Source organism: Polypterus senegalus, chromosome 1 (assembly GCF_016835505.1).
Source record: "Polypterus senegalus isolate Bchr_013 chromosome 1, ASM1683550v1, whole genome shotgun sequence".
NCBI classification, from domain to species: domain Eukaryota; kingdom Metazoa; phylum Chordata; class Cladistia; order Polypteriformes; family Polypteridae; genus Polypterus; species Polypterus senegalus.
The window spans coordinates 266,931,020-266,957,408 of record NC_053154.1 but is presented as its reverse complement, the minus strand read 5'-3'; the positions used below and the strand labels follow the sequence as shown (position 1 = coordinate 266,957,408).

The following is a 26,389-nucleotide window of genomic DNA, read 5'->3' as shown; positions in this document are numbered from 1 at the left end:
CAGAGGATGGTCCTCATAACTCTGTCTTATATAATTATTAATATTTTTTTGCTGTCTCAAGATGCTATCACCCTGATCACCTTTCAAATCAGAAAACATCTTCCATGTTAACAGTAGAACAGAGGAGAGGGTGGTATGTTTTCCACAATTGAGGGCATCAGTGAAATATCTTAATGAACTTATAACATCTGTTACAGCAGGGGTCTCCAACACATTGCTCACGAGCTACCGGTGGCTCACAACCCCTTTCCAAGTAGCTTGCCAAAGGGTTAATGAATCCTACATAAATTTGAAAACTTGATTAGTCAAATTAGGGGTGGGCGATCTTTCCAAAAAATCATATCACGATCCTTTTAACACAAAATGATCCACAATCTGAATTGCAATCTATCTTTTCAATGTAGCATACACTGAAGAGACTATCCAGACTCCAACTCATCAAGACTTAAGCACTTTATTTTGAATATCTAACAAAGTTGAATTCAATTGTTCTCCTGTTCGCTAGCGAAGCGGAGTTAAGGAACACGCCCAGAAGCTGCCGACTGCGTGAGGAAGGCCCCTGATCTCGGCCTGGTGCATGTCTCTTGGATTCGCGCAAATGAATCAGTACCGCATGTGAACTCTGCGATGAGAGAAATCGCAAAATCAACTGGAATAGAAAAAATCCCAATATAAATCCGCTAAGTTGTTCTCTCATGAAAAGCGGACAGACATACAGACAGACTGACATTGGATTTTATATATTATATATTAGTAAACCTTCAAAATAATGTGCAGTTAAAGTCTCAACAGCGTTATCAGCATTTCTGGAGCTTAGTAGAGCCAGATAACTATAAGAATCTTCACCAAGCAGCTCTGAAAATGTCTGCTTTGTTTGGGTCTACAAACCTCTGTGAGTAGTCTGCCTTTTCTGACATGAATGTCATGAAATCAAAGTTCAGAACAAGACTGACAGATGAACATTTAAATGACTCCTTAAGAGTGAACCCAAGTGGCTACACTCCACCATACACTTCTTTTGACTCCATGAGTGCCAGTCATCTGACTAACTAAAACACACATCACACATGCAAGTGGGCATGTGAATACTCTTGTGAAGTGAAACAGTGACATGTAGCAAAATGAATAAGTAACATCTGTGTAAATTTCATTGTTTTCGGTTTTGACAGCATTCATGTTTTAATTCAGTAGTGTGAGGTGCACTAGAAAATGCATACAGACATACAAAATGCCCTTGCAGGTGAACTAAATATTTTTTATGATGTTTTAATGCAAAATGTGAGTTGTGGACACCAACATTTTGTAAATGTTCAGGCAAAACAAGCGTATTTAGTTTGTTTGGGTTGAAAGAAGCTATGAGAATAAATGTTAGAAAACATGAGTAGCTCTTGGCCATTTTAATTTTGTAAAAGTAGCTCTCGGGTGAATAAAGGTTGGAGACCACTGTCTTACAGCTTAAAGAGCTGTAATGATAGAGTCTTTTGGCATGAGGTGCCATTTTTTCTTGTCGTCTATTGGAGGTGGGCAGACAGCTTGCTGCGGCTCTAAAAAATCTCTCCACCTTTTCATATGCGGTATCCCAGTGTATCAGGTCATCGTGAATTAGTTTGTGTAAAAGTGGAATCTGGAAGTTCTTTTCTTTCATTTTCAGCTACAGCACATTTTTGGAGACCTGCTGAAAACAGACACAGTTTTTCTTAGTCTTGATTGGCCCGCATACATAGTAGATTATGTCTAAGTCCTTATGAATTGCAAGGTGCAAATTGTATCCAAAGCAGGGGATCCATGTAAGATCTTCTTTAAATGCTTTTTTGTTTGATGGGGCATTATCAGTTGTGATCCCTGCCTTTTATGTCATACTGAGCTTCCATTCATCCTGAATATCCTCCTCTAAGTCTTCCCTTAAGCTTTCTTCTGTGTGCTCAGAGTTAAACCTGACACAGCCCAAACACCAGCTTTGCATGTCCTAGGGTTGTGTAATAAACTTGAGAGTTACTGCCATGCATTTTGAGACAGACCTGCTGGTCCACAGATCAGTAAATGATGAAAGTAAGGCTTCTGTGCAGAGGCAGCTGAAATCCAGGTTTTTCAAAAGTATATACAGGTACTTGATCATTGCATATGTATTCTGCAACTGCCCCGTTTAATCTTTTGCCCTCTGGTTTTTTTTTGTCATACTTTTCTGTTGTGCAAATACAGCTTATAGGGTAGGCTGTGATTATGAAGATCTTTTCTCCTCTGATAATAGGACAAACCATTTGGTTGCTTTATATTGACAACATGTTTATTTTAGGAAAATTAATGTTACCTATATCTTAAAAAAAAAAAGTATTATGTCTGTCAAAACATAAATAATATTAAATAACATATAGCCATTGTAATTACATGCAAAGCAATTAAATAGTTAAAACTCTTAAAATATTAGACATTATAAATTATTACATAGCGTTGAATTTTAACTCTTTGAGGGCAATTTTTTTTTTTTTTTCAGTTTTGGATCAAGGCTGAATATTTTTTCCAAAAAAACTCAGTTTTCTGAAAAGTGCACAGAACAATGGTTACACACATAAATCAACATAAAATGCTTGTTGCTGCATACTGTGGCTGTTGCCGCCTGTTCACTGTCTCTGGCTGTGGGAGTGACGCTCCGGTGACCGGGCCATCTTTGTGCAGTGGGTGGGCGATCACAGTGCAGCTCAATTATTATTTTTTTTTTAATCATCTTCATATAAAGTACATAGGAACAGAGCACATATTCATCACTTTTACATGCCTTATATATACTGTGTTAAAACTGAAAAATTTCTAACAAATGCACGACTTACACTGCCAATTCTACACAATCTCAAAAGATTATGAAGCTAAACATAACTATCAGGTAAAAATAACTGCAGGTTGTTGTTTTAAATAGGGAAACGCTTAATAAACTACATGTAAAAAACACACGTCGCATCTTTACTTCAAATGCGACAGGAACACATACATATATTTCCTTAATTAAAAATATAACAACTACCTCTTGAAACTCTATGTACTGTGTTATTAATTTACAGTAACATTTTATTTTGGAATTCCTATAGAACCATTTTTGTTCTGTTGTTGTCAAGTTACCTCACATAAATGATCAGGTGTTGATATTGCTTATGCCTGTATATTAGTGCAGAATTAGTCACTGAATTGGATGGACTAAAGGTGTATTAATTATTCATATGCTCCTGCACCATTCTACTACAGTGTAGTATGTGCTTTCACTTTGCAAGTCACATTTTAGTTGTTAATAAACATTACTCTGGCTTCAAAAATCCCATCAAAGACACAACTTTAGTGTATGATGATTTGTTTTTAGCAATGTACTATTTTGAGAGCACTAACCACACCTTTCTTCAATTATGCACTTCTGTTACTTGGAGAATTTTGCCTTGGTTGTCAAAGCACTATACACCGTGCCACATGAATGTTTTGCCAATGCTGAATTTTGAAAAATTCCAAAATTAATTGTTAATGAGTATATGGAGCGGCTCATTTTGTCCCACTTTGTAGACAAATGTATCAGCCCCTTATATGTGATCCTCTTCCTAACTCGGTATCTTTGAGTACTTTTAGCCAATAAATTATTTAACAGAATTAGTGTAAAGAAACACTACTGTGGCTCCTTCAGACCTATGGCAAATACTACTTTATATTGGCTTACTGTGATTGATCTTATATTTTTGTGAAATCAGAATTATTTTTTTCCTTTTTGTCATTTTTTTGTGTGTATTTGACAGGGGTTGCTGATATTGTGTGTTATAATATTTCTTTAGCTTCTGTAAAAAGCTAATTTCCCTGTTGGGGCAAATAAAGTTATGTCTGTCTCTCTGTCCCTATCACTCCCTTTTTTTATGCGTCTTTATCTGTTTAGTTCATGGGTACGCATTCACTTATATCTGTGATTTGCACAGTGTATTGTTTAAGGCTGTCCTATTTATTTATTAATCTTTATTTCTCTTTTTTCTTTCCTAGCCAGAATATGCTCTTTGGAATGGGCAACCCACTACTGGACATTTGTGCTGTGGTTAATAAAGATTTCCTTGACAAGTAAGTTGAAATGACTTATATCTCTACTGCTCTCACAGCTAAACTGTGATTCCTGTTTTTTTTTAATGTTTTAAGAGATTTGATATTGAGGAAACTAAACTTTCCTTCTTGAAATTCTTTTAAAAGGTACTGTTAAGACAGTTAAGCTAATTGGAAAGAAAAGTACCCTGTGATGTGAGGTTCAAGAATAATGAAAGTGTCAGGCATTGAGTAAAGTTAAATGTTTTTTAAAATGGGGTGGAGGTCTTGTGGAATGGACATTTTTATGAATGCATGAGTTATAGCATCACCACTTTCATGGAATTTTACTGTCACCTTGACAATATCTTCAGTTGTCAAGAGAATTTCCTGTGGACTTGCAGGTCATTGGGATGGATATGTAATGCTAATTGAGGGGTGTCATAAATTGTCTCCTGGGTTGAGTCTCTTTTGTCATTGTGGTGTTGTACATATAGAAGAATGTTTAATTGAATTCTATCAATATAAATGTTTCAAAACTTGTTTAGGATTTGGTGGATAAAAAAATTAAGGAATAAAAGTTGCCTTCACTATAGGCAGTCCATACCTCACTGAATGGTGTGTAATTTTCTGATAAGCGTATGTCTTTTCGTGTGCAAATTTCAAAATACTTTTACTAGCAGATGTTCACAAATGTTTTCAAGGCTTTTGAATTGGAAAGTCAGTGTATTTATTATTTCATTTATTCTGTTTATTTTTATTTGTAAAAAGAGTTTGAATTTTACTTTTCTATTTTGAAGGTGTGTTTGTTTTAAGTGTATTTAAAAAGCAACTTGTACCATGCATGAAAAATCAGCTTCTTACTGTATTTGTCCTGGCCACTTGTGCAAATGTCTACATAGATTGGAGAGTATTCTTTTGTAGCAGTGATGGCCTGCAACATGTCCTCAGAAGAAATAACAGGTGCTGTACTTTATCTCCCAAAGCAGGTTGAGATAGGGCACCATTCTGCAAATAGATTGCTAAATATTTGTTCTGGGGGAAAAAACGAGTAGTTGTCTGTCAGTGATTTTGTGGACTCGAATACATACCAGCTGCTGCTAGTTTCTGGCTTAGACGGCTTTGTTTGCCTTAAACAGAGTCATGTATTTTTATAAGCATTTTAGAAGCAACAACCAGAAAAGTACCCATGAATTGCTAAGCAGCCTGGTGCCTTCTTTGTTTTAGTTTTAAATGAAATGCAAGTAGCATTCACTTTCTGCTTTCTTCTTACCCGTTGTGCTTCTGAATTGCTATAACAGAACAGATCCAGCACATGGCACTATGGTCTGTTTGTTTTGGTTTATGGTCTGAGTATGGTTGGTGACATTTCTTTCCTTATATATATTTTGGCCAAATTCCATTATATAAGACCCTGAGCAGTTTTCATATTAGATAAGACTGCATTCAACTGCTGGCTTTCTTTTACTTGGTGCATATTTATTAAATTCAATTCAATCCATTCCTCATACTGTTCCACTCCATCTGAACTAGTGTGGTGCTGAGGTATCACCCGTTGCATGGTTGCACTCGGGTCCTAATCTGGATCCTGAGTTGGTGTGTCATGTGGTGGGTGCGGCAATGCACTGTATCAGTGTGTTCTCTTAACCACCTCCTCCACTAGTAATTGCACATTCCTCATATTCCCAATACCCACTTCACTCTCTAGTGTGGTGCTAATTCTGTTTTACCCATGCAGTATTCCAAAAGTATCCATCTGAGAAGAAAATATCTTTCATGTGACCTTTCCTTGAATACATTCTTGTGCCAAGTTCAGCATGGCTAGCTTTAGCATAAAAATCATTCAGAAGCCATAGTAACACTCTGCTTTATATGTTGACATTGTATGGTTGTGCATTTCCAGACTGTACCTGTACTTTTGGTATAAGTAATGAAGCAGCCCTGCATGAAGTACCAGTTCTCACACAGTACACTCATGCTGATAGCCACATTTACTCATAGGGGGTAAGTTTAGAATTTAGGTAACCTAAAATAACCTTTTTTTAGATTGGGTAAAAAGCTGTGTTCCTTGAGGCAGTACCCCTAAACACTCCGAAACCACGATGGCCTCTAAAAAAAGAAAACCCATTACATAATTTGAAATCCAGTAGCCTGGGGCACATTGGGGATTGTTTATTAATGACCCATGTTGTTGTAACTTCAGGGTGTTGCAAACACCGATACACAATTGAGCGACAAATGTTCAGTGTGTATTTTGTGCACAACAGTACCATTACAAACCATGCTCCTTGCTGGATTGTTGTTTCCAAATATTATTTTAATAATAAATCTCAATTCAAACAAGCAAATGAACTTCTGCATTATCAAGTTGGTTAGATTTTATCACTTCTGGCATTCATTAACGTCATAGCTTTTTAGCTAACTAATTCACACTCTCTCTACATTTAAATATTTGTTAGCTGACATTTTTCAGGGTGACACCTAGGTCAGTAATTGAATGTGCATAAAGTTTGGGGGTGATTGGTAGGATAAAACTATATTCTTTGAAAATTAGGAAAACTAGACTTGCATTCCTTATTTCACCAGGGATACTACTTAACAAGTGAAAAGGTCTATGGAACAGATGTAGAGTTTTGTTTTTTTTCTGTGTTATGCTTTAATCCGCAGCAAAAATTTTGTTTGAATCAAACTAAGCAATTTCATATTATCTAATTCTGAGTCTCTGGATTCTGAAGCCTATCCCAAGTAGCACCGGGCAGAAAGCAGGAACCAACTCAGAATGACAGTCCACTGCTTTCTCCATTCTTACACTCACATTAAGCCAGTTTGCACTTGTCAAATAATGTAATGACCACTTATTTGTGATATGGGAGAAAAGCTTGCACATTCAGAGAGAGAAAATGTTCAAGCTACTTGAATAGAAATGTGCTACAAGTTTCAAACCCATGATGCGGAAATATATGAAGAATCTATCCACTCTGCCACCTTGGTCCATGTTTGCACCTGTAGTAACGTAGTTTATCCAGGAAATGTTAAGTGTTGTAAATCATTATGAATTAAAGTTACATCTGAATGTGTTAGCATGTATGCAGACTTCTGTCTAGTTGGGCTGCTTGGGTACAGTGGAGGCTAGTCTGTACTGTAGTTGACAGTTTGGCCTCAAGCCTATTTGGGTTCCATTTTCAACTACCTAATATTGTACATTACTCTTAAAAAGCATGTATTTTGTGTACTCTACTAATAAATGTAATAACATTCTAGTATTGCTGTTATATTTGAATATGACTTACTGTTACAGAATCTATACTAATAAAAAGCAAAGCCCTCACTGACTGACTGACTCACTCACTCACTCACTGACTCATCACTAATTCTCCAGGTTCCCGTGTAGGTAGAAGGCTGAAATTTGGCAGGCTCATTCCTTACAGCTTACTTACAAAAGTTGGGCAGGTTTCATTTCGAAATTCTACGTGTAATGGTCATAACTGGAAGGTATTTTTCTCCATTTACTGTAATGGAGTTGAGCTCGAAAGCCGTGGGGGGCGGAGATTCATGTGACATCATCACGCCTCCCACGTAATCCCGTGAACTGACTGTCAACGCAGTGCGTAGAAAACCAGGAAGACCTCCAAAAAGCGCTGAAGAAAACATGCATTATATAATTGAGAAGGCAGCGAAACAATAAGAAGCGAGCGAGTGACATATACTACCATATTCATGAGTGCTGCTACTTCGGAAAGAAAGCAAGGTGTAAACCTAAACTTTAAATTAAGTTCATAGACAGGCTGCCGCTGGCGTTTCTCATGCCCACGGGTAATGCGGGATACAAGTTTAATGAGAGGACGCAGGATATAAACGAGAGTTTTGATCACTTTGTAACTAAGTTAAAATTGTAGGTGAAGGGGTGTGCTTATGCAAATTCCGAGACTGTGTTTGTGGGGGATTGATAGTTAAGGCGGGTGGGGGAGTCACGTCATCATCTCCCCTCCCATTTACCTAATTTCGCTCTGAGCTGAGCTTCGCAGCTAACGCGGTCTTGTGGAACCAACTTTGTCATGCTGCCACCAAATACTCACAGAAAAATCCACAAGTTAATACACACGCTGTCTCTAGAGTTTCTCCACACTGAATCCTCCAGGCACTACTTACAAAAGGTTACATTGACAATCGTGTTACGTTATTTTTAAAATCTTTCCTTTTCTTAAAAGCACAGCTGAGAAGCTTCGATGCATGTGCTCCATAACGCGTTAAAAAATAATGCATTTAATCACACTTTGCATTACAACCAAAGGGGAGCTTTTGTCAATGCATGATTTCCTGGTACACCGATTACTTTGATCAGCGCACCCCGATTCATTTTACCCTCACACCCCCTTGGTTTGAGAAGAAGTATGGTTACGTTATATAATATATATATATATATATATATATATATATATATATATATATATATATATATATATATAGATATATAGATATATAGATATATATATAGATATATAGATATAGATATATATATAGATATAGATATAAGAACAACACTCCTATCAATGACAAAACAATTACATTAACAATCATGTTACGTTATTTTTAAAATGTTTCCTTTTTCATACCTTCTTTAACACACTACTTCTCCGCTGCGAAGTGCGGGTATTCTGCTAGTATTTAATAAAGAAAATAGGATGACTGATGCTTTGAAGAACTCAATGAAAAATATATGTGCTCCAACTTTCAAAAGGTTTAAGTCTCATAACACAACCAAATGTTGCACCATGCATACATTTTCTTACATTAATTTGTTTATAAATAATATTCCCCAAACATTTGTTGGTGACTCTACAAGGGGTTTCTTGCTCTTTTTAGTTTTAGTGGTGTTTTCAGTATGTTTGTTTATTTTTTAATTCTGTACATAACACTTGGTGATAATAGTAATTATAATGCTGTACAGAATACTCAGTCATAATAGTGTTTATAATGTTTTTGGACAAAATTATAAGTTTTGAAGTGCAGTTCTTGTCACTCATTTGCCACAAATAGTTAAAATAAGATGGGATTATCAAGGAGAAACGAAGTCAGATATTTTATGCATTCTGCTGGTATGACAGAGATCATGCTTATTTTTCAAACAATCCTTCCACTTTCACACTTAACTTCTTTCATGGTCACTTGGGAACCAGTGTCTGTCTGTCTGTCTGTCTAAAAAGTTGACTTTTTTTAGTATGGTGGCAAACATCGCGGGCTGAAAGATATCCATTCAGATGTGGTAGGAATTACTGGCAAGAAAAATTAATATGAAATACTGTATTGTATATTTGCATATTAATTTGTACAGGTAAAGAACAACCTTAATAGGATATTTTATATGACATGTACATGATCACTTATGTGTATTCTGAATAATTTGACTACATTTGACAAAAAAGTGTAATAAATTCATAGTAGCATGCAATTGAAGTTAACTTGCATACTTTTTTGATATCCTTAGCTAACAGCGAAATGTTAAACACCTACACTAGGACATACTCTAGTGAGAAACCTTTTTTACTGTTTCCCGTTTTTCTTTAACTACAGCTAATTATATTACGTCGGGCATTGATAACATTGTCTTTCTGACTAATGCTGTGAAGTTTAGCTCTTTTCCTGTGCCATTTTTCACTGTGTGTGTGTGTGTTCCCTTTTTAGGGTTAGCAGTTCCCATCGTTAACACTAATATGACCTCTGAAAACTGCCAGAGGTCATACTTCTAAGAATTCAGGTCAGAAAGTCAGATCCATGAGTTTCCTACTTGCATTATCTCCAAAACTCATCCAGATATTATAGATCTTTGGCAGTCCCAAAATATACAGTATGACCTAATTAGGCAGGGGCTTGATAGCATCTTGTAGCTGGCCTCTTGGTTACTTTCCTGAAGATTGCTCTTCTTGTTTGATCAGTCAATTTATTGACACAGTCTTTGTTTTGTGAGACTTGTACAATGTTTTTTGCAATTTGTTACTCTGAACCTTGTTGCTAGGAAGGCTTGGTGCTTTGGTAGTCATTTTATAACGTATTACAGCTTTTGTCTTCTAACAAAACCAACAACCTGGTCTTTAAGATAACAAGACTAATCAGTTCTAAAGTTTTTAGTTCAGAGACCTCACAAAGTCAGTAGTGATTGTGAAGTCATACAGTTGAACATGTGTACATTATTAACATATTTAACAAGGTGTGATCTCTAAAGAAAACTAATTGCCTCACCTAATTTTGGCTGTTAAAATGGGTTTATAGTTTTCAATCACACAATTTTCAGTTGTATTTTTCATTTAGTTCTGAGGACTGCTAAATATACAAGAACTACATCAACAGATGTAAAAGAAATCCCATTTAAGTTGTTTAAAGGATGTAAATATATTATCGATATATTGTCAGCATGAAGGTCTGTAAATGTCCAAATTTCAAGTCACTTCCCTAAATTACCCATAAAGGTTAAGAATGGCTTCAATAAATCATTATCATTAACTAGAGCAATTATAATTTCTTCTATAAAGAACTTACGGTTAAATGTAAAAAATTGCTTATTTTATCTCTTCAAAGTGTATTTTTGGATATTCTCCTTTTATTTACAACTTTATATCCGGCCATTGCAACTTGATCAGTCATCTCAACTGTCTAAAATATTGATAAGGTACATTTTACTTTTTTTTTTTTCGTTTGGATTTTGACACCATAGGATAATTTTGTTCTGAACCTGGAGAGAAGTAAAAGAGGCAAAGCATGCAAAAATTAACATTTAATATAAATGAGGGATGAATAAAAGGAGATAAAATAATATTCAGTACAGACCCTGCTACCTTTCTGGGAATACTCTATAAGTCTACTCTGTGACTGCCAGGTAAGGTGGCTTGCCCACTTGCCTACTTTACTTTATTTTCCACCTAACTCCTTGTTGCTCTGTGGTTGAAAATGCAATTTACACCTCACAAAGAAATTGTGTTGTGATATTAGCCAACACAAAACTCAAAGTCTGAATACCTTGAAAAAGGACTTAGGTCTACACTTTCAAAAAATGTTTAAAACCTTAAAAACACTCGTAAAAAACTGTATAGACAAAGTTCCAACAATGTAAAAGAGGAACCTTAAAGCCCCTGGCAAAAAATGCACTTTATTTGATTTTATTAAATTGATTAAAAGAAAAGAATCCCAACAAAGAAATCATTCAAACAATATACAATTTCACAATCCAAACAAAACTAGATTTCAATATAACAGAAGTAAATGTTAATTATTGAAAATTAACAAAGCCAAAATAATCCCAAGTTACCAAATCAAGTCTGTAACACAAAAAAACAAGTACTAAAGCAAAAGGTCAGTTACCACATAGAACACAATATAACTAGACAAAAGACCAACAAAAGTCGCGGTAGAAAAGCATTAAAGGGGAGCTGAACAATAGCATAGTTTGTAACTAGCACTCGATTCTGCCAGTGTAAACTCTAGTTCTCATGGCCCTGAGTTGAATGGAGCTCTTCTGAAACTGGATGCACTGAAGGAGTTTTTCAGCCCAACAAAATTTTCGTGACACGGTTATTTAATTCATTACTGGAATTTAGAGCTGGATATTGTGTTTGTTGTTGTTCAAAGGCTTATGTAGCTGTTTTCAGAGATGATTGGTTCACTATGTCCGCAAAAAACTACCCACTTAAATTCCCTTAAATGCACTTGATGCATAAAACATCTTAAATGATAGGAAACTAAATTTCTTTCCAATAACTAAATCTTATTATTTAGCCTTACAGTACATACACATTTATAATGTATGCTTCAGCAAAGTGAACATGGTAATGGATAATAAGAAAGCTTGGATATATAAAGGACCATGTTGCCTGAGCTACATGCTTATTTTATTATGTCTTATCTACAGGCTGCAGATTTCTGTTATCCTCTGTTTATGCTGGAAAATAACATTTTTAAAGGGAATAGTCCACAGTTCTCAATATTGATTAAAACCGGAAAGGCACTGTAAATAGCAGGGATCGCCTTTCAACTTTAGTTATAAATTCTTTGACTCTTTCAAAAGCTGTTACAGATACAATATCACTATTTTCTGTTTTCTCCAAAACCATATAATTCACTATTTAAATTAATTTCACTATGTTGTCACGTTCATTAATATTTTATAAAAGTTATGTCTTTGGTTTGCATATAATAAACAAATAAATCACACATGCTTTTTCATGTATTTTTTTTTTTTTACTGAAAGTCAACTTGATATTTCAGATAGTCTTATATAATACTATATACATTTAGAATTATACTGGAGCCCAGCTTTTAGGTCTGTAGCTTAGGTTTTTAATAATCTAGTGTTTACTTTCAAAATTATTATATCTGAAGTGACTTAAAATTGAAAACAAATAAAAAAAACTTGCCATAGCTTGTATAAGTCTACTATATATTATACTGTGTAGTCAAACATATTCTTTTTCATAGAATGTTGTCACTTGTAGAATAACAGGACAAAATTCAGGTATTGATGTTTTGCTGCTTCCTGTATTTTAGAATGCTTACAGCTGAAAGTAATCATAAAATCTTTATTCTACTTGTAGGGACTCTTTTGATGGGTTGATTGGGTGGTGGTGTAGATTGCTTAAATATATGAATGTATACTACTCTGTACAAGTAATTGATACCAAAATCATTTAGGGTATGGATACAGATGTTATTTTAAGCAGTCAACAATGTCAGAAAGTAATATAATTTAAAAATCAATAATGAAAGCAACTGGCAGGCAGTAGGGAGAAGCGGAGATTGGTTAGATTAGAAGTGATTTATTATCCTTGTTTAAAATCCTAGCTAGAACATTTTGAATTAGCTGCAAGCAAGTACAGCAGAAGCTGGAGTAAAAACATTAATATACTACTTGAGGATATTAAGATATGACTTTGGTAAAAATACATCATTTTTACATTTCCTCAGAATTTTTAAACACAATGTAAAAAATGATATTTTGTGTCAAAGGTAACACTGGAATAGTAAAAGAATAGGGCTAATAATAGACAATTAAGGGACTGCTGAAAACTTTATCTTGCTACCTTATCAAGCGGGGTCATTTTTGCTAAATCGCTTGTAATTCGACCTCTCCAAATTAGAATCATTGCTGTTATTGAACTATCTGGAGTATAAACACATGTTTGGTCTCTTTGTAAAGGTAACATTCTCTAGTTTCACCCTTAGTAGTCAGAATCACTGTAGGTGTGACTGATCAAAAGTTATGCACATTAGAACTCACAAAAAAATGAATTTTTTTGTTCTCGCCTAAGTTTTTTTATGAAAATAAAGGAAAATAAAGCTGCAGTAGGTAGGTGGGGACAGAAACACACTATGTACCAACAGAATAACTTGTTGACTACTCACATTTCAAATTTGAAAAGAATACCTGTTAAAATGACATTTTTTACACCAGTTTTTATGTGGGCATGCCCAGGGGCTTTTTAGAGGGACCATTATCCACATTTTGGAACATATGGAAAAAGTGTAATAACTTTTGAATGCTTCAACCCACATATATCAATGAGGGCTCTACTGAAAGCTTACACCTAAAGGAATCTATATCTACACACAGTGTCACTCTATTAGTTATAAAAATAATAAAAACAATAAAAAATACACATTTCTATGTAAAAATAGTCGATACAAGTCTTATGGGCCAAAAATATATTTATATTTTTATTTTTACTTTTTTTTATAAAATGCACACAAACTATATACATTTCTTTTACAAACTGTTACAACACAGCTCAGCGTTTTTCCATGTGCCACTTGATGGCAGCAATCACTAGCAAGCTGAAAGCACAAGGCGTGGCACATGTCGCTCTCTGCCATTAGACGTCACCTGGGCCGGTTGAATACTTTCACGCCGCATACATGCATCTATTATTTAATCGAGCGTTTATTTACGTTTTGGTACGTTTATTCATATTTAAAATGCGAAAAAACTTGGCGAAATCACAATAAACAACCACGCCTTAACTCTGCAGACTGGCACAAATGCCACCTTGCGCAGCTCCGATCGTTTGTTTACAAGTTAGTATGGCAAGTTACATATCAAAATGCTCGGCTGCTCATTGGCTGTAAGTTTTGAGTGTCAGTCACAGTGTCCAATCAAACTGGTAGATTCTACCAGGGTTTGGAGTTTTACGTCATCCTTTAGCTGTCTGTGACACTCGTTGGCTATACGAGGTGCCAGTCAACCCCAGACCCGTCGTAATTGGCCAACTTAGGTGTCGATCAGAAGCTAACACTTCCGTGTTTCATGCGGTAGCATGGTTATCGCCGACAGAAACAAATTACGTCTGGTATGATCAATATAAATGAAAAAAAATTACGTAGGTGGTCTCAAGTTATGAAACGTTTTCTGGAGTTTTTGTCCCTTTGAGGATATATCGTGTGTTTTGGACCTAAATCGTTTTACTGGATTATATTCGCTGGAGCCTTACGGACAGAATGGGATCAATACTGCTCGGAAATATTGATGTTTGACTTGCAGGGGGTCTTCAAAGGTAGGGAAAGTCAACTCTTAAAAGTATGTACTTCTCTGTAAAAAAGGCTTTAGTGTCAGTGCTGTGGTTGTTGTGTGTCAAAATGGTTTATATCATCGGTAAGACGAGACTTTGAAGTTTCATTTGATGGGTAGTATGTCGAGATGCATGGCAGATGGGCATGCACACATTACTGTAACGTTTTTAAAACACTGTTATGTCCCGGGACCGGTACGTGTGCGCGTTAAGTTAAGAAGGTTAGCTACCTTTTCTTACCTTGTCTGGGAACGTTGGACAAGATGAAGTTGTCCAATAATACTTGACAAATTATCATCCACTTCAATTTTTATGGCAGCATTAAACATTACAAACATCAACAAAACTAGTGAAAGTGCTGTCATGGCTGTTGGTCTCTTTTGACATCATTCAAGCCACCTAATCGTATAGGATGATGTTCAAGTTAAGCTGCTGATTTGCCTGCTATTATAAGAATTAATGATCTCTATAAAATAAATTGTGAGCACCATTACAGACATTGTATGGAAAAATAAGTTTGAGATGTAACCCACTAAAAAAATGGGTAAAATGCACCTTGATAAAAAATAACAACATTAAGACAGCAGCCTCTCTCAGTGAGGCTAGAGCAGTAGCTACATGGAAGTGGAGCTTTGGGTTAACCGAATAAAGTGAGCTGCAACTGATACTCCAGCTATATCCACACTACCATGTTTTCAATTAAAAATGGGATTTGGAAATGAAAATTATCTCCATCCATACTAGAGTTTTGATATTGTTTACAAAAGTATTGCTGCTCACATTAAAATAAGCAAAAACGCACATTATACAGTGTCCTTTCCCTATTCTGGGCATGCGCAAATCAATGGAAAGTTCTTCATGTATTTTAAAATTCCAAACTGTGTTAAAATCAGATTCCACTTTCCGTGCTATCAGCTCATACAAGACTCTGCATGGAAAGAGAAACTGTTGAAGGGGCTGTAGCGATATTCTTCTTTGTCACGACAATGTGCTGATCACAGTTTAAAGTAAGTCATAAGAGCAGGTGATTGTCGTCTTTTCATTGAATACAAAAAAGCACAGCAAATATTTAAGTGACTCTAAAAAAAATTATTAGCAGTTCCTAGAACATATTTTGTACTGAACATTCGTAAAACTAACTCAATTAAGGAAGTACATGTATAGTATCTTGTCTCTTTACTACATTGTGCTCTTTTGTTTCTCGCTGTTTGGTAATATTGTGAGCTCAGCTTCATTCCACACCTGTCCACTTCGTTAAGCACCTTGTTATTAATTTTGCTATGGAATGCGCTCTTTCTTACTGAACAAATTAAGTTTAAGTAAAAAACATTGGTCAGAGGCTGTCAACTGAGTTCTTTAAAATCTGATTTTCACAGGGTTCTGAATTTTCCACTACAACAGTAACACTACAAGCCACAGGATGTATTAAAAAATGGTAGCATCCAGTAAATAATTTGCCTTTTGTCCATGTATATGGCATTTAAACTGTACAAAATACAATTTGAATGCTTACAGGTAAGCAGCACAACAAGTACCATCAAAGCAGCTTTTCTATGCTCTATGATTTTTCCTCCATGACGCATGACTTATCTGTACATGAGAAGTTGTAATGATCAAGATCCAATCTGGGAAAGCCAATCAAATAAGGACAAACCAATTATAGCAAGATCGGAGTAGTGTTTTTGGAAAACTCTGTTTTCGCCTGTCCACACCACAACGCTGATGTTGTGTTAACGAATGATTTCAGCTCTGGAGAATGTTTTTAAAAGTCTTTGTTTTTGGGAGTCCTAAACAATGGGTTAGTGTGGACTTAAGTTAAAAACAAGTCTGCTAATTTAAACAAAACTCATGGTAGTGTGGATGGGACCACAGACAGGGGAAAACAAACTGCCCATCATAGATTGTGGATATAGCAACTGAATATGATTATGAATTTTATTTCAGATTTCTTGCTGCAGTGCTTTCTCTTGGATTACATCAGTTTATAAATTTTAAATTTAGTGGAAGACATCCTTTAGGCACTGCACTGTGGTCTTTAGTTGAAGAGACTGTCCGTGTTTTTAGTGTACCGAAGTATGACAAATTGGATGTTTAATCTTAGTTGTTTTCTTTTAACATTGTAAATGCATGATAGGAATGACTTAACTTGGCTTAAAGTTGACTTAAACATTGTCAGAAAAGTTTGGCATAGTTTTATTTATCATTTTGTAATCTAATATATTTTAGTATGTCTAGGTAAATGATGAATATAATTTTTTTTTTGTCAAAATAAAATTAGGATTTACATATCTTTGTAATCTATGATGATGCACATCTGGGATGGTCTATATTTTTTGACTTGTAGTTCTTTGACAACGTTCTGCGGACGTTGTGGTGAAATTTCAGGCACACTCATTTGGAAACATTAGGTGTGAACAGGATCTAATCTTTGACGGGATATCAGTCTAGCATAGTGTACGCTCAACAACACATACACACGCTTGCAATCACTAATATGTCGCCATTTTAAAGTTACCAATTAAACAAACATTCACATTTGAATCTTGTCCCGATTAATTCAGGCAGCTTTGAGAGCAATGTGGAACCGCTTTTTATTAGGAAGTTATATGTAGCCAATCACTGTATACTTTGTCTAATCAAAATGATAGGTAAGTGTTTGTTAGTTTTTATTATTGATCACTTTCAATTCAGTTTTATAACTGTAATAATTTCTGTGCCATCTTCTGCAAGTTGTATTCCTTCTGGATTATGAAAAGAAAATGAGATCTAAAGTGTGTTCCTAAGTAAAGGTAAAGGTAGAAGAATGATTTCTAAGCCCTCTGTGCGTTCAGAGGTAAACATTTTAAGTTTTCTTGCATTTGAGTAGGCTTTTCTGTTTTTCCTCAATACTATCAGTTTCAGTAAGGGTTTACCATAAGAATAAATAGAAAATTTAACACTGCTGATGTAGGATGAGAAAAAAAATTGTTTTAGCAGATAGTATAGTTTTGATTAGCAAGAGTATAGACTGTTTTGTTGGCTGTATACACCTTTTTTGTGTTAAACGTATGTCACATATTTAATGTTGTTATTATTACTAAAAACATGGGTAGGTTTAGCTACTGTGTCAAATGCTGCAATGTATTTATGAAAATAGCAGTTAATCTAATCTTCATGTAGACTACAACTTGACTGTTAATTGCCCTTCCTGAAGGAAGGTACCACTCTTGGCGCCGGTATATTACATGGTTTTAGCATCCTGTGTGGTTGCCATAGTGAAAAGGCTAGCACAGAACTAGGACAGAAATAGAAGAAAATATACGCTGAAATTAATGATGTGTGATATAACAGTGCTGGAAAACTGGCAGCGCCAAGAAACACTGTACTAAGTACATGTGTTTAACACACTTTACTAACTGGCCTAATTTCATTGATTAATTTTCACACCAATGTTGCTTCAAAAGCAGAACATCTCCCGACTCAATTCAAGTTTCTTTGACTCCAGGTTTCACTATATCTTCCTCCATTGTCAACAGTTGCAGTTTATAGATATGTGTGGTGCTTTCAGTGCATGAAGCACTAATCTCATTTAATGAGTTTCTTAAACACAATACCTGCCATATGGCTGAAAGTAAAACTGAAGTTGTGGCGATATGTTTGAATATGTTTGGTGGTAGTCTTATTTCTCCTTTTTTGGCTGGCTAATTCCTTGCACCCATATGTGTATTTTGCCCTCTTACAGTCTATTTATGTACTTTGTAATTCAGGATTCTGACTAACTTGCATTAACCCGAAGGAAACTTATTATTTCTAATCCAAAACAGTGTTTCTGCCTGTTGCCTCATTCATTTACTGTAAAAATAAAATGGAATCTAATAATATGGTTATTGTAAAAGGTTGCTTTTTGTATTATTTAACTGTTTGTTTAAACACTGCCTTACAGTGACAGTTTTTGTCATGCATTTGCAGGTAGCTCACAGCGTTAGGGAGTGTTGTGTGTTTTGTATATTAAAAAAAGGCAAAATCATCACTCATTAATTAAAGGGAGTGTTAAGTTGTTTGAAGAGAAGAAACTGCAGTGTAGGAGTCATTAATGTTTATAAATGATAGAAGCCTAGAGGATATCATGCTTAGAGTCTAATCTCTTGCATTGCAGAATCAATTTTAATGGTTAAATGAGGCAACCCAGCACTTCACTCACTGGATGTCGGTGGTCATATATTTGCATGCTAGATAAGTAAAACGTATAAGTAAAAAAAGTAGGAAGGTAGTGTCAAACAAAATGTTTTCATGCATTGCACTTGCTGTGTTGTTCTCTTTTCTTGTATTGAGTTGTGCTTTATTACAATGCTTTACTTCCAAGTAAAAATAAATTATTATAAAAAAGGAATACACTAGCATGTGTATGTTTTATTGCTATCTTCACTTATTATATTATGTACAGCCAAACTGCAGTTTAAAGGAAATTTAAAAACAACTGTAAGTGAAACCATCTACTGTATATTAAACATTTCTCAATGCATTGTTGTCCTAATAATTCAAAAACCAATGCAACATGCTTCTAATATCCCATTTAATGAAAATACATGGATTTAGTCATCTTTATAACTTGTTACTGTCAGTGTTGTCACACTTGTCATTCAAAAATCTTTTATTCATAATTCTCTTAATTGTTCTTAATGGCAAAGTTTTAATAGAAAAAGTTTCCTCTTTTGAGCACTCTGTGCCTGGCTACATTACCTGTTTTCTGATTTGAGGAGAACTTGAAATGTTATAAAAACAGTACAAGGCTGGGAATTGAATCCAAGGCTCCTCCTTATCATTGTTGCACAGTCAGTCTATATTTAATTTCTTTGATAAATCTAAATATTTCTGTTATAGCTTCTTTCAATTTGCTTAGGCCAAAAAATAAAATCCCTTTGTTAGATCATAATGACCACTTCTGAAGTCACTTTAATAGCTCTACTCTGAACATACTGTGATGTGCTTGTGCTGTGGTGTAATTGGTGTAACTTAAGTAGAACTTAACTTTTTTAAGCAATAAATGAATACTTGTGTCTGAGCATTTAAGTTAATGGGTGAAATGAATGCCCACTTTATTTTTACAGCAACACCTCATTAAACACGTGGATGCCAAGTGTATTGATTTGGTGAATTTTCGCATTGTTCATGTTGGTTTTATCCAAACACTCTGGATTTCCTTACAATTACTTACAGTTCCCGTACTTTCCTTGCAGTTGGCTGTCCTAAATTGTCCTGGTGTACATGTTCACATTGTCTCTGTGTAGTTGTCAAGAGCTGCAAAGGAAAGTAGGACCTATTGCTGAGAATGGCATGATGTTAGTCCATGTTGCTCAAACCTGATGGTGAATGGTCAGTGGTAGACAACATGAAAACACAGAGAATAGGATCAAACCCAGTGAGCAGTCAGGCCCTTGTCCAGGATTGCCACTCAGTAGTCCTTGGAGAGTTCCACATATTTATACATCTGTGGCTTTGAACAAGTTTTTCTTCCTAACAGTCTCTTCAGTCAGTTGAACATCTGTCTTAATTAAGCTTGCTTCTTCCGATTTTCTTGATGTGCCAGTCTTCGATGCATTCTAGTATTAACTTAAGTAGCAATGGATGGTTATTAGAGAAATAAAAAGGAATAAAAAAGAAAGCCAAATGAAACCTCCTCCACCCCTATTGTGTCTGTCATTACAAGTGCCTGTCTTCAACACCTACGTAACACTAGAATTACCAGAGCCTGTGAAAAAACTCGTAAATCTGTCCCACCTTAAATCGCTTCTGAAAACCATTCTTGCCTCTCCGCCGCGTCTTTTGTTAATCTAAATGTGCTGATAAAAGAAAAGCTGCAAGTAGCCGGCTATTCCATCCCCCCACCGAATTAGAACGTGCACAAACTTCTCCCTGCTCATGCCTTGATTGATTTTCTGCGAGTGAAGTTTTAGAGTGAGTTTTAGAGTGGAAATAATAGATCGTTGTTTGGAACACACGCATTTCATGTCTGTTCCGTTTCTACAGTAATCTGTATAAACACATTGTTAAAACTGAAACATTTTTTTATTCTAGTAGTAGATGACAAAATGTAGGCATAAGCTATATAATGTATGAAGCCTGAAGTCCAAATATCAAAGAAACATTTTCACAAAATGTACAAATATAACACAATAATTGCGCTTTTATTGAAAAATATAACTGCAGAAACAAAAAGCCGCCTTAACATGCGACATTGACACTTGTTTATTATGACTGCCTCCGTGGCGCAATAGAATCAGCTGCCGACTGGGAATAAAAAGGTCACGAGTTCGATCCTGCACCACTCTGTTTTGAGAAGTAAACTGCTCTTAGTCTTACTATTTTAGAATAAAAACATACATTAATTCAATAATATTGCATTTGTGCGATGATGTTTTCACATATATTGTCTCTTTCTTTCAGGTGTGTAATAGAAACCACAGCATAGAGAGAAATGCAATATTATTTGAAAACGAGCAGCGTCCGATCAGCTGTAAAAGTATGGCATTTCTAAATATTTGCTTTTTTTCAGTCTGATTCTCTCAGTCAGACTGTACATTTGTCTCTTATTCAGTGCACGCAAGAACATGCAGGTGGCCAGATGCTGTATGCTACAACATGCTGGCGGTGATCAACGCACATTTTAAAAAAAGAAAGAGACAAATATATGTGACGTTTTGAAGAAATCATTTTATGACACGATTTACCTTAATTTATTTACTTACTTCCTAAAGCCTAAAGTCACAAGTAGTGTGCAGAGGGCATGCTCAAAAATGTGTGTAATGTCACCAAAAGTGCCTGCTGACACTTTAGTATGCAAGCAATGGTATGTGCATTCTTGCTCCGATGTAGAAAGGAGCTGAGTTTACCTCTGTTATAGCGCATCTATGTGAAAACAGCAGTGTCAGATGTGGGGGTGGGGTGTGTTTGGGCTTGTAAACGCAGCTGACATAATAAAACTGACTTAAAAAAAAAAAAAAAGCTAACCTTTACAAGTATCATAAATTATGCCGGCTGTTACAGACTGAAATCAAATGTATGTTTTTATTCTAAAATAGTAAGACTAAGAGCAGTTTACTTCTCAAAACAGAGTGGTGCAGGATCGAACTTGCGACCTTTTGATTCCCAGTCGGCAGCTGATTCTATTGCGCCACAGAGGCAGTCGTAATAAACAGGTGTCAATGTCGCATGTTAAGGCGGCTTTTTGTTTCTGCAGTTATATTTTTGAATAAAAGCTCAATTGTTGTGTTAGATTTGTACCTTCTGTGAAAGTATTTGTTTGATATTTGGACTTCAGGCTTCATACATCATATAGTTTATGCCTACATTTTGTCATCTACTAGTAGAATATAAAAAACATTTCGGTTTTAACAATGTATTTACACAGATTACTGTAAAAATCTGCTAATCCATTATATACTTTTACAAGAAAAACCCTCCTAGTTGTTGTAATGGGATACCTAACTTTTGTAGTTATTACTAGTGTCTATTAGCGCTCTGTTATTAATATGAAAGATATACTTAAGGCAAGCCTGTGATAATAAATTTAGATCTAGATGTTTAGCAGCATATACAAATGGCATATATTACTGTTTATTTCTATTTGAAGATGCTGATTTTGATTTTTTTAGGTTTGGACTTAAGCAAAATGATCAGATACTGGCAGAAGAGAAGCACAAAGCTTTGTGAGTATTACTAACTAGATACACAAATTCATATGTAAAGCTTTATGTACTTGGTAACATTTATTTTACTTTTCTGTATTGCAACAAAGTGGAATCAATCTAAATGTTAGTAGAAAACGTCACTTGTTCATTTGTTCAGAAATATCTCAGCGTTATGCTAGGTTTTTACCATCAATCGTTTTATTTTGTATAATGTTTTTCATGTAGTCTAGATGCTTTATAAAACAAATATGCAACACAAAATAACTATATCTATCTATCTATATACAGTATATATAGACACATAAGCATGACCCCAGTTTCAAAAAAGTTGCTGTGTTAAATGTAAATAAAAACAGAAGTCAGTGATTTTTATTCACAATAGAACACAGAAAATATATCAGATGATGAAAGCAAAACATTTCACTATTTTATAAAAAATATTAGCTCATTTTGAATTTGATGACAGCAACACATCTCAGAAAAATTGGGACAGGACCATGTTTACCACTGTGTAGCATCACCCCTTTTAACAACAGTCCGTAACTGTCTGGAAACTGAGGAGATTATTTGCTGGACTTTTGGGAGAGGAATATTGTTCCCTTCTTCTCTGACATAGCATTCCAGTTGCTCAGCAGACCTGGGTCGACTTTGTCATATCTTTTAATTTCATGTTGCCCAAAAATGTTTTCAGTGGATGAATGGTCTGGGCTGCAGGCAGGCCAGTTCAGCACCCAGGCTGTTCTACTGCTAAGCCTTACAATCTATGCAATGTACCCAACTTTGACTTGTTTGTTAAATTTTGAATTATTTTATTCTAAATTATGAATCTTATATTTGGTGTTAACAGTGAAGCTGACAGTTAATGGACATTAACAAATTCTATCTTCCAGCCTCACTACAATGGTATTGATATCTGTGAATACTAAAAAATAAGTATCAGTACTCATACTCGGTCTAAATAAAATGGTATTAATTCATCCCTATTTCATCATTCATGATACTATAAATAAAGGCTTGTTTGTGTAAAGCAGAGAGAGAGAAAAAAAATACCATCAAATAATTGTTTATACTGTTCTGCTTTTTTGTTTTTTCAAATATCAGTTATTTTGGATCAGTAACAAAAGCAAGGATATGAAGGAGGAAATACCTGAACAAACTGAATAGGTTAATAAACTATAAGGTTGTTTAAAACATGTTTTAAACCAAGATATCAAAGTTCTGAATGTTTTTCTTGACACATTTTATCTGTAAAGCTTAGCTCGCCCACATAACATCTGTAACTACTCATTTGTAGTCTTAAAACTGTTTGTGTTATAATGTAAAATCCAACAGGTACAAACATTCTATATTTCCATTTGTATTTATCAGCTCTACGAATTCCTGACTCCCTTATTTACAGTTATTCATGTCGACATACAAAGTGTTTGAGCTGGCTCAGCATCCTAGACACTGTGAAACCAATGACTCTGTAAATGTTGTGGTAATGTTTGTATTAGGCCTTTCAATTAATGATATATATGTTTAAAATGGTATTTATAAAAGCATTAGGTCTTTTCTTTGAGCTATTTTAATCTACAGAGTAATACTTGATATTGACATTTGTTCACTGTAGTAGAGGTGTGTTGAAAATAAAAACACCACTAAATATCTGGGTGCAGTGCCATACCATTTCTTGCCAAGTCCTGGAGAAACCTAGAAAAACTTTATACTCACTGTTCAAAGCTCCCTGTACTGCAAGTGGGACATTCAGTACCTCAGATGAACTTTGTTCATTCAAGCATGAAATCAGTCTGGTAGATAAACAGATAAACATAGTGCATTGAAATTGGCATAGTTTGTCCATAGCTGCAGTGGATTAAATAATTTATGAAAGCAATTTTTAGTCATTAATATAATTACTCAGCTGTAAGTTACTGTTTAATGTTTGCTCAGGTAACATTGTTCTCATTAATGTGTTATATAAATGAAGCCTATATGTCAATGTTTACTTGTTTAACAAATACTTTTTTTGCATTTCCATTTAAGAAGCTGCCATCTGCATGATATTTATTGATACAATTAAAATAAACTAGGCAATTTTTGCTTTTTTTTTTAATTTTAGAAAGCAATTCATTTAGGATATAGTGTGGTATAGCGGGTCCACAGCTTAGACAAAAAGGCCAGCTTTTAAAACAAATAATTGCCACACTCACGGCTTAAAGAGGGGGTGTGGTAGCGTGGCCAGAGCAGTACTTGAATGCGATGTGATGTGGGCGTTTCCTCACTTAAGTGCACAGGTAAGGAATCGTCCATATACCTGATTGACTGCGAACCTGTGCCACATCCCCATTATCAATAGGAAAAGCGCGAGTGTGAAGGGGGAAAAGAAAGATCAGAAATGTAAATGGGGGTTAGAGGAGGAAGAAGAGAAAGCTGAAAGCTGCTATGTGAGTGAGTTAGTGAGGGCAGGCTCACTGATAACATCAGGCAACTGTGAGAAGAGCCCCATAGGAACTGTTAGACCAGGCAGGAAGAAGGGGTGCTCCTGCTGAGCACTTTAGAGGAGCAGGAGTGACCGGAAGGTGGTTGGCTCGCCACGGAAGGCAGTGGGAGTCGGAGGCTCGGGAGGTGGAAGCCCCAGTGTGAGTGCCCTGGTCGCTGGGGAACCCAAGTCTTGGTCTGGTGAGAGCTGTATGAAGCCAGGGACTGAAAGAAAACCAGACTAGAAGGAGAAGGCCAGCAGCAGGTAGAGCAACTCCCCTGGTGCATGGCCCAGATGGGAGAATCAGGGAGTTGAAGAAGGCACTGGGTTTTTTGCTTTTTAAGGACTGCTTTCAGCCATTGTTTTAACCTTGTTTAATGGATTAATTTATTGAATTTTAACCTACACATTTTCAATGTTTTTAATAGATCATTTATTTAATGACGCTTTGATTGCACTGCACTATTTATTTGAACAATTTTTGTTTGTGACTGTTTTAAAATAAAAGCACTTCTGCACTTTGCACCTTTCCCCTTGCTTCATTTGATGTTGTCATTGTCCAGCTCATCCGGTTACATTACTTATCGTGTCGGGTTCAAGAGGCTCCCAAAAGTGTGAGATGGGAACATGGAGTAGAACCCACATCGTCACATATAGACCTACAAACTAGTAAACTTGTCAGTTGGGAGTACTGTAGTACTGCGACTTTCCATGAGGATAAATGTTTGTCAAGAATTTGTATTTTAAAACTGCATTTAAAATTACATTGTTTCAAAGATATACATACAGTACATTTGCAAAGTTATAGGGCTATAACACATCGTAATGGATTCATCTATTAATAGCTACTTTCAAAGCTAATTTATACAAACCTAATCAAGCTTATAGATTATCATACATTTTAATGTGTGATAATTTAAGTGTTTATCTATTTCTTAACTCTAATCGTCACTATTATTGAAAGTGAAGATGTACATGTTTGTTATTGTTTAGTATTAAGAAGGAAACATTTATCTGATGTTTTTTTTATGTTTGTATAAGGGGTTACAATTTGTACTACAATATGTAATGAAAGATTAAAATCTATCAATAAACATTAACTGAACTCTCTCTCTAATCTTGACCACTTTGGAAAGGGCCGTTTTTTCCCTAGAATTTGATGATTTGCAGATGTTCTGCTCACTTTGCCTGCTTCTACCTTGATATTTGAGGGGTTTGTTAACAGGTTAAATGTTGTGTTAATATCACCCCTTCTAGACCTTGCAAAACACCTTTAGTTATTGGTCATTATTTGTATTGTATTGTGTATTGTATTGCATCATTAACAAACCATACAGTTGGTTTCACATTTTATGTGGTGAATAACAATGTATGTAAACCAAAAATTGTTAATAAACTGCTTCACAATCTAAATGTTACGGTCAAATAGCACTGAAAATGATGTGCTAATCTTGAAGTTTGACACTGTTCTTCTGTCCATCCATCTATTTCCTAACCCACTTATCCATTTCACAGTGATATGTAGCCACTGCTTATAGCCTGTAGTATGAATCACAACCAAGGAACCTAAAACTTCCTCTAAAAACTTTTTTGACTACTTCTGAAGAGTCACTTGGGGATTTTTTCCCCCTTTAGAAGGGCTTACACAGGAGCAACAGTAGCTGAGTGGAAAAGTT

At 35.3% G+C, this 26,389-nt stretch overlaps 1 protein-coding gene across 5 annotated transcripts in view; it reads left to right on the top strand.

The window, feature by feature from the left end:
* Positions 1-26,389, top strand: part of LOC120541666 (adenosine kinase-like) — a 562,677-nt gene that overhangs the window by 43,986 nt on the left and 492,302 nt on the right. For all 5 annotated transcript variants that reach the window (XM_039773555.1, XM_039773528.1, XM_039773547.1 and 2 more), the window contains exons 2-3: positions 4,003-4,077; positions 22,217-22,270. In XM_039773555.1, coding sequence (XP_039629489.1) covers positions 4,010-4,077; positions 22,217-22,270 — 122 coding nt within the window. In that variant the 5' untranslated portion in view covers positions 4,003-4,009. The remainder of the gene's footprint in view (positions 1-4,002; positions 4,078-22,216; positions 22,271-26,389) is intronic.